Genomic DNA, 9716 nt, shown 5'->3' with positions numbered 1-9716 from the left:
TTTTGAGCTGATTCATTTTGTGTTTAGGTGGTTCTTTGTCCTTGAGTGGAAATTACTCGGGTAAGATGGAGGAGGAGTGTGACATAAATTATTCAACACTTGGATAATTGAAAAAAGAAGATATATCAAAGATTTGATAGATTGTTCAAACATTTGAGGCTTTCATGATGAGGCTTCCAGGTGTGAGCTGTGTCCTTACGGAAGAAGTCTTTATGCTTTATGAATCCTGATGAAGTGAAAAAGTCAGAATACTTGGTCATATTATAAAATAAATTTAATTGCATTTCTTCAGTTTGGAGTACGAATTTATTTTTCTATTTATTTTACTCTTTTTTTTCTAATTTTTTTACGAAGCCACCTTGTGAATCGAAGCAGTGACGAAATTAAAATGTACAAGTTTCAAGTGCTCGTTTCCTTGTCCGCGTTCGTGCCCACCGATTGGTCCTTCAGCACCTTCAACTCCTTCGTCCCTTCGCCGCGTATTTCCACGTTACGAACCCTGCGTGGCGCCTCGTCCTTACTATTCATGATCTTCTCCTTCAGCTTGTGAAACTTGCTGAACAGCATATTAGGTTTCACGCAAGGAGTCTCGCTGCAGTCCATCAGAGTACTCGGACATTTCTGCAGATCACATTCGTACCCCACTGCACGTTTCGCTCCCATATTCTGGTACATTTTCTTGACCTGTTTCATGGACTTCTTCGTTCTAGTCTATGAATACACGAAGAAGCACGCTGTGTCTAATTAATATCTACATGTACATCGTTACAATTGTTTTATTCTCACTTTCACTTGATCCGACAATTGCTGAAGCTTCTTCTTGCTCCTCTTTATCCTGTTCGCCAGTTTGTCCCTCTTCGACGACGTGCACATTGTCAATGTGAAACTGAAACGTCACTCGACGTGGTTTATCGTCATTTTGGAACTCTCGTCGATTAAAAAAAAAATGAGATAAATACCTCGAATTGTCCAGATCTCTATTGATCCCCGTGCAATTCTTGGAACAACCGCGTCGAGGGAACGGCGACGACTTGAATCTCATCGTGAAATCCCCCGAATTTTTGTCGCATCTCACCTTATAAAGGCTCTCCGTGGTTTCCTTTGGCTTCGATAATTGCTCGATTCCCTCGGGAGCTGGACTGCCAACTGACCGACCGGAAGCCATTGCCTCGTAGCTATTCACGTCGTGCAAAGTAGCGGATTCTTGCTTGTTCTCCTTTGCGTTCGACGACTGCCACCTTTTCAGTATTCCGTTCTTGCCGTTTGTTTCCTCCTCGTTCGCTGCCTCTTTCTGCATTCCCTTATTTAACGAGATCAGCCCTTTTGTCTGCAAAACTTGACCGCTTATTTCGCCACCTTTTTACCTCTTCCCCTTCATTCATCCTCGTCTCATTCATGCCCAAACTCATTCTGCGAATACTTCCAACGAATTCCGGAATACCTTAACATCGCAATTTTCTTTCAATTCCCCAGTGACGATGAATTTCTTTTCCCGATGTTTCCCGGTTCTTCGAGTTTTTTCCGAAGAATATTCAGATCAGTCGTCACTCTCGGTGCTCGACGTGCTCTCGCGTGAACTGGTCGGAGTCGGCAGCGGCTGTCTGACGATTGCACACTCGCGAAATATCAAGATTGTTTTCGTACCCATTTTCAGATTTTCACCGTTCGAAGACGCTGGACATCTGGCCACTATCACCACTCTTTCGCATTCCTCGATAAATTAACGTTTACGAAGAATGTTAGCTCGAATTTTAGAAAGCTCCGTATTTTTTATACCAACTGAGAATGAAATTTACACGAATTTACGCGAATGAAAAAATTTTGCGCGCCAACCTCTTTCTTGTTCAACGCTGGTATTCTTTTCAGCGCTTTCTTCAAGCTTCGAAGTGGTTTGAGAAGCTTGCGGCACAAATTATCCAATGATTCGCGTGATTAGAAACGGCAGCATGTTGCGACAAAGGGAAAATTGGAAAAACGATACTAAAATTTGCCACGTCAAAGTGAAACGAATAGGATAACGCCATTGAAACACGCGAACGTCGATTTTCTTGAACATTTTTATTTCACTCCCCCTCTTTCTTGGCCTTCGATCTCGGAAATCTTAGGAACGATTTCACCGGATTTAACGAGCTCTTCTCAGCTGTGCTTTTGAAACTCTTAGGCGAAGCTACCAGATTCTTGTATTGAACACTCTGCAAAAAGTATCGAACGTATGATTATTTTTCAAACGACTAATTTACAATTCTACCGGTTGCAAATCCATCGAAGTGCCAATATCGGCTGCGATAATGTGCTTCCTCGCCATATTTTCACCGCTGAATGTGTACGATGGCCTCGTTCCTTGTCTAAGATCTACAGAACTTCTACTCATCCACTCGTGTTTAGATATTGTTGCTAAAAATTCGTGCATACATTTTTATACGTATTTTATTATCCACAAAAACAGGAATATTTTCGTTGAAATTTACCGAAACTGTCGAGATTCAAGGCTTCAGATATAGATGGTATTTCTGATATCTTTACTGATTTTTCTAAATCTGGAGGTTTCGAGGTTCCAGGAATTGGAGTGCTGTGTTTCCCAATCGCGCAGGACATTGGACATCGATCTTGGCAGGATTCATCCATTCTAAAGAAATCAATAAAATTGTAAAACTTTACAAAAATTGTCGAAATTAAATCCTTACGTTTTCTTCGCAAATTCGATGCTCTGGCCAGGACTGATAGCAGAATCCACGAATCTTTTAGGATAATTCTCGATGTTATCGGTGTATTGTTCCCCGTATTTCTTTTTCTGATCACTTGGCTTATTAGATCCGAAATATGTCAGAGAGTTAGACTTTGTTGGCGTGGAAGTTGCAGGATTGCGACCAGGCTGATATAAAAATACATTTAAACATTCATTTCTGTGAATAATTTATAAAAATTTCATACTTCGAGAGTTTCCTCGAGCATCTTCAAGGTGACCATAGTTCCATCGAGAAACCCATGCAGATGTGGCAGTTTCTGTTCGCAACAGTTGAACTCTCTCTTCTTGAACATCTTCCACCAACAATTCTCGTCGTCTAGAAATTCCTTCAACTTCGTCATCTCGGTGATGCAATTGTTCACGATCCCTCGAACGTTGCTTAAATCCGGTAGCCTGCAATCTATCGTTTGACTGGGCACATCTTTCTTCTCTGTTCCTCTCTACCAAGTATCGATTAAAATTCGCGAATCTTGTCTCGTTAAAAATATTACAATTCGTTCAATTTATCAGGTTTACTTCTCTGAACTGTCGCTGAGAGGTTTCCAAGTCCTGGATGTTCTTCTTCAGGTACTGAATCTTGTCGAGGAGTCTCTGAGTGCTGCAGAATTCGTGGTGTGCCTGCGATTTCGCGTATTTGCACTTTCTCACGTTGCAGGTCTCTGTTGGCGATCTAATCGCCGTCTGATAACGACTGTCCTGCGGCTGATTACCGATGGAATTTGAGGTTGTTGGGAAAGTATGCGCGCAGCATCCTTTTTTTGATTCCTAGTAACGAAGAATAATCACAAATCCACTGATCATGCTGCTTTTAATTCGCGTGACACCGATAAAAATGATGGTTAAAAAATAAAGCGTCGATTAGGTTACGTGCCATCCACGTCAACGTTTCGAGCCTTCCAGTTTAACAAATCCTTCGGTTACGGTGGTGAAACATGGTTCCATCGTTTCTATTTTTTACCAAAGGCACTATTTCTCCTTTCTACATTTTCAAACATGGTTCAACAAATACTTGAAATAATTTTCATGGTTTTTGTATTGTAATTGATATTCCGGACGACGAGAACGTCATCTATTTTCCATTTTACACGTTCGAAAGAAATGGAACGATCGTTTAAACGTTCCGCTGTCGATAACATCGATCCAATTGATCCTCTGTGAACCTTCCTCTCGTGTCGTTACACAGTCAGAGAGATCCTTTCGTTTCACGGAAGAACACCTCTTTTCACGTCTGGTTTCCGAAACACAAAAAAGGCCACGGTACATCGATCGAGTCGCACGAAGAAAACGACTTTTAAACGGCTCGTTTACCATAACACGATCACCTCGAGAGAGAGAGAGAGAGAAAGGAGGAGAGGAGAAATCTTACGAAACGGCTCGTAGAACCCTCGCATAATTGCATTGTGAGAAGGGCCCCGAAAAGGGCTCGAATGTGCTCGCACTGTTGGTTCACAATGAGGGAGTCGTGACAAAAAGTCAACGAGATTGTCGCGGCGGAAAATCAGTGTGCTCGAGACGACGTGCTTTTCCATTCATTTGCAAAGGAGAACAGGCCTGAGAGACACAAATGGGATCGTTTTCTTGCGAACGAGCCGCGACATCGAGCAACGAAATTGGGTCATTCAAGTGCAAAGCAGGACCTGACCAGAGACGTTCCTCCATAATTCTCACGTGATCTCCACAGATTTTTACTTCGATTCTCCTCTACATCGTGTGCTTTTTCACAAAAAACGTACAGATGCGCTCTTGAAATTTTATTATCTTTCGCGGAGATCTTCCTTGAAGATTTTCTCCCGGGGAAATGGCAATTGAAATCTTCGTATCTTTAATTTGGTAATTCTTTTAAAGGTAGTTCTTTCGGTTTCTTACAATAGGACGAATTTCGAGGACATAAATCTTCATCGAATCGATTGTTAGGCTTAAAACCGCCAGATGCAGGCGGAACGAACTCGCCACCCTCGAAATTGGATCATTCAGTTGCAAAACAGGCCCGGAGTCGATTTTTCAGCGTCACACGTTTCGTTTAATTCCACCGAACCACGGATTTCTGTTCACGTGAAAAGCATGAAAATCGACTCGGTATCGGCTTCACGAATTTCCATTTGAAACGATCCTTTACCGCGTTTCACGTTGCCACGAATTCCACGCCGGAATTTCACTGCCTCCGTTCAAACGCGACCGGCCACTTAAAGAATCCGGCCAAATTACAGATGCATTCAACCTTTTGACCAACGTGAAACATTCAACTTGTTCCCATAAACCAACCTCTTACGAATACCGATACTTTAACTTCCTTTACCCTGGTTAAACAGAAAAGAAGCTGTCACGAGGAACCAATCTTCGTACTTTGGACGATTCTGCGAGAATTAACATTCCTACGATTCTTGGGAATTAATGTTTTCAATACATTCGAGATCAAACGCTTCAATATCTATAATTCAGCATGCGAAAAATAGATAATTCTCAACCAAACCACTGTTCGTTAATAAAAAAAAAAGAAGGATCTCTCCAGCTAGCTCTTTAATTTTCCCAATTTTTCCCGCGATTTCACCCTTTCGAGGAACGTCTTCCGCTTGGAAAAATGCGGGAGAGCACGTCGAGCATCCTGCACGCCATAAATCTCCGCGTAGCGGATTGTTTGCAAACGTTGCGTGATCCGAATGGAGGAAACGGAGATTCCAAGGGGTTTTCGAGATGACTCGGCCTTCAACTCCGGCTGTGTATACACCGAGGTGGCATAGAATTCGGCGCGGCCGTAAAGCGACCGTCCGTCTAAGACCATTTGTCGCGATACGGGAGATCGGCGTGATCTTCCGGCGCGGTTGACAGGTACGAAACAGGTAAATGCGCCGCGGGTGCCCCTTTTGCCGCGTTTTCACGTTCGACACGGAGCCCTGGTGGTGAACAAAGGTGCGCGGGCCGATTCAACCGTCCACAAAGCCGGCCGCAAAGTCAAAATAAAGTAATTGTTGCACCTTTGTCGCCGTCCTCTTACATCCACCCACTGTCGTGTTCGCTTTTCTTCCTTCTTTCTGTTCTTTTTTTTCTTCTTCCTTTTCCCCTGCAGGATCTTCCGTGGAATGCGAGAAAGTCTGAAGACAAGTGATATTATTGTCAGTGAATTATCCCCTTATGAACGAATTCATTTTTAGGCTTCGAAGCTTAATTTTAACCTCTTGCTTTATAACAACGATTATTTCAATTCCAACTCTCGTTTCAACTCGTAAAACTGAAGATCACCAAACGTAATTAATCAGCATGAAAGCATGAAATATCCCACGCTTAGACGCACAGTCAGCAAAGAAAATGCCAAGGCAAAGGGTTAATAGCAGGGTAGAAATATAATCGTCCCGTATCCAGCTAACGTCTGCAAATTAAACGTCTTTTTTATCTCGTCCAAGTATTATTACTCGAAATCCCCGCTCGAAGCTCCGAATGACAAATAAAAAGGTGGAATTCGAGGAGAGGAAAAGAAAAAAAACGGATTTAACGAGATATTAAGGGATGGCGGGGATCAGGTTGGACGATTTTCCATTGCGATTCCACGATTATTTGCCCCGTGGAACCGCGAGGAACGCGGTCCCCCCTCGAATTTAAAAGACCCGTCCTCGCGTCCTGAACGAGGCGGCAAATTTTTTTCACGTTTTCGTGCGACGTACGAGCTACGTGGCACGGCCGATCTCTCTGGATCAGCACGACTTGATCACCTTTTATGGCTTTCCCAGGACAAGATCCTCAGGACGAGGAATCGAAATGGAGGACCTCCTACGGGTCGCGTCCGACCGTTCCCCGGCGTCTATCGTCTCTCTCTACCGTTCACCTCGCTCGTATATCGATCGCTCCGACGATTGTCAACGCCATTCGTGATACGTGAAAACCTTGAGAAACGTCTCGTCTTCGGTTGTGTGTGCCTTACGCGACAGCAGCGAACGAACACCTTGGGTGGTCGAGCCACAGAACCAGCACGATGTTAAGTGAATAGATAAAAGTGCAATTCTAGCTGCGCGTACGAACCACAGGCAACGTGTAATGCAGCGTATTTTAACGTATCCTCCGACGTGGGAAGAATGGAAGAGTCACTTTGTAGAGTAGCCTATGATGGAACTTTGCTCTTCCGGCGAGATTTACTATTTCCTTTACTGTCGTCTTACCTCGAGTCGCTGTGTTTTGCGTCTCTGCTCCGTGACGGAGCGGGAAGAAGTATGGAACGTGTAGAAATGTGGAGAATATTGCAACAATTTCAGGTATTAATCGAATAGAGATGATTCTTTTAGAAATGTATGATATTCTTCTTCTCCATTAGACTGATAAAACTGAAACGATCAAGCGTGGCTGAGAGATCAGACATTTGCGGGATAATATCTTGACTTGTAATAGAAAATCGCGCTCGTCATAAAAATCACGAGGTAAATCGTTCTTTCCACTGATCAGAGATAATTCGCGCTCGACAATTAGATTTAACTGAACAAGAGTACTTCTCCTCGAATCGTACGATACTCTTCTATCACAAGTTCCCACGTTAAACAGATCCTTCTCTCCCTAAGGCTAGTAAAACTGAAACGATCCACCAAGCGTGACTGAAGAATTCGATATTTACAAGATAATATCCGCTTCGCCTTGTAACAGAAAATTGCTCTCGCGATAAAAATCGTAAGGGTAGATTAGGCTCGAAGGATTCGACATTTACAGAGTAATATCCACGTAATAAATTACGCTGGTGATAAACATTGACAAGGGGAGTTATTCGTCGAGATAATCGCGATCGAGGATAATTTAGTCCTGGTGAATCGTATAGAATCATCAATAGGTGGAGGTTTTTACGGGCAATCAGTCCGAGCGTTATATCGGTGCAAAGAGAAGAGACAGAGAAACGCATCCTGGGTGGCCGTGCCATAAAACGCGTTACGTTCTTAATATTATGCAGGACACGCAACTATATAAAGCGTTCCCAATTGTGCGGCGGCTAGCGAGGGAAAAAAGGCCTGCGGATCGGCGAGGAAAAATCGCGGCGATCGCCGAAAAAGGAAGGACGGAATGCAACGCGGTACGAGCCTCTCCTTTTCTGCCTCGTCCTCGTTGCATACGCCGCCCGTTCTTACCCGATTTCGCCGGGGATCGAATAATCTCGTCTACATGAACACCGGCCACGTTTGCCTAATTGCCGGTCGCATTCATCCGCCGCGGCTTATTTGAAGAATTTAATAGCTTATTTTACGAAAGGCTCGCTCGCGCGCCTTTCGTCGCGAGAGCATTCGATATTTCCTGGATAAACCCTTTGCCTCTCCATTATTCTTCCGTTTATTCCTTTCGATCGAGATGCTCGCTGGAGGTATTTGTACTGTAATACTTTTCGTAAGTGTTGGGACGCTTGCTGGAATCTCGTATTGTACTACTGATTTTTCTGAAGAAACGTAATTCAAATCGTGGAATATTAGATTACCCCGTAAGTTCGTGGCGAAAGCGAAAAATATTTTAATGAAAATCCAAGGAAATATAATACTACAGCGGCGACATAATAGTCTTGTTAAAAGAAAATAGAAAAATGTTGTGAAGGCGATCACGTTTCTTTTTTATCAAATTTAAAGGTTCGATGGAAATATTGATCTAAATTTCAAAATTCGAAGCGAACTTAACGAATGACCTAATACTTTCCGTATGACCTTAATGGGTGCCCTAATACTTACGCACGGCAGTGTATGTGCAATGATTAGGGGATAGAAATAGGGTAGGCTTGATCTAATTTTATTTATTCCAATGATGATTAATTAACTTTAATTTGGCAATAATCTGAACGAAAATTAGCTTACCCCCTTTCCTCGCAGGTAATAATAAAATTAGGAGCAAAATAAGTTGTATTCGTAACAGACTTCATTTTTTACTCATACACGCTGCTACACTTATCTGCGATATTCGCGACTTCGTTAAATCCTCATAACATACCTGGTGTACCGCAGAATTGTACCCGACACCCACAGAATAGAACGACACTTCGAGAACATGAGATTCCTCCGATCCGTCGACTCCCAGTAGCGTCAGAAAGGACTTTTCCGCGATGGCTAGTCCGTCGCGCGACATCCTTCCAGTTGTATTGTAGAATCAGGGCCACCCTGAATGTCGCAAGCTCTTGGGCTTTCGCGTTTCGGCTCGTTTCATCCCGACGAGGCGAGTGCATAGATCACCAGGTGTCGCTCTGTTTATACCGCAAACGTCCAAACAAGTCGCCGGGTCCCCGGGGTCTATTAAGTGCGGACCTTTCAAAAGATCTATACGACTGGAAGGCAAAAAAAAAGGGGGGGGGCGCGCATTGTATACCTGGATCCAAAGGCGATCCAGAGATCCAGCCATTGATGTCACCGCTACACACAACTGGTAAATATCGTAAATAAATCCCATTTCTCTCTGGAACACGATCTGTCGTGTCTCTTCACCGATTAACAGACGAATAAGATTCGCGACCGTTCGAATTTTGCAATTGGAAACTTTGATTTTCTTCGGGTACTACTTCAGGGTATTGGTTTCTGTTTGGTAAGCTTGCCTCGTGGTTTCTTCAGTCGAGCAGGTCCTGTCGATTCTTATCTCGCGATACCGTGACATGCTTTTCTTGATCCGCCGACGTCCTCCATGCTTTTCGACGACATCCTCGAGCAATCTTTCTACGTTTCCCTTGACCAAAAGGACCATTAGGATATCACAACGGTTTTCGAAAACCACTTTATCCCAAATAGTGAGAGATATTTTCCAAACAACTGGAATATCTTCGTGCCTCTCCCTTTTACATTTCTTCGCCTGTTTAGACTAGGTAGGTCGAAGAAATTTTGCAAAAACAATCTCTGAAAATTTGATCGAAAAATAAAATACCCCCACACTTCTCAACGAAATTCTCAACAATTGTCGCTAAAATTGTGTACTTCCAAACGTTGACAATAATTGTAAAAAAGTTCCTAACCTATTTTTATCCTTTCTAACCCTGTGA

General features: G+C 43.2%; 1 protein-coding gene across 1 annotated transcript; it reads right to left on the bottom strand.

The window, feature by feature from the left end:
- Positions 1–2063: 2063 nt before the first annotated feature.
- On the bottom strand, positions 2064–8818 carry LOC108579905. The gene is given in 7 exon segments (XM_017943525.1): positions 2064–2192; positions 2249–2394; positions 2469–2626; positions 2685–2872; positions 2932–3186; positions 3263–3559; positions 8684–8818. Coding segments are annotated over 7 exon segments (1308 nt in total).
- Positions 8819–9716: the final 898 nt, after the last annotated feature.

The sequence above is a fragment of the Habropoda laboriosa genome, unplaced genomic scaffold (assembly GCF_001263275.1).
Source record: "Habropoda laboriosa isolate 0110345459 unplaced genomic scaffold, ASM126327v1 scaffold2, whole genome shotgun sequence".
NCBI classification, from domain to species: Eukaryota; Metazoa; Arthropoda; class Insecta; order Hymenoptera; family Apidae; genus Habropoda; species Habropoda laboriosa.
This window is presented reverse-complemented; position numbering and strand designations above follow the sequence as displayed.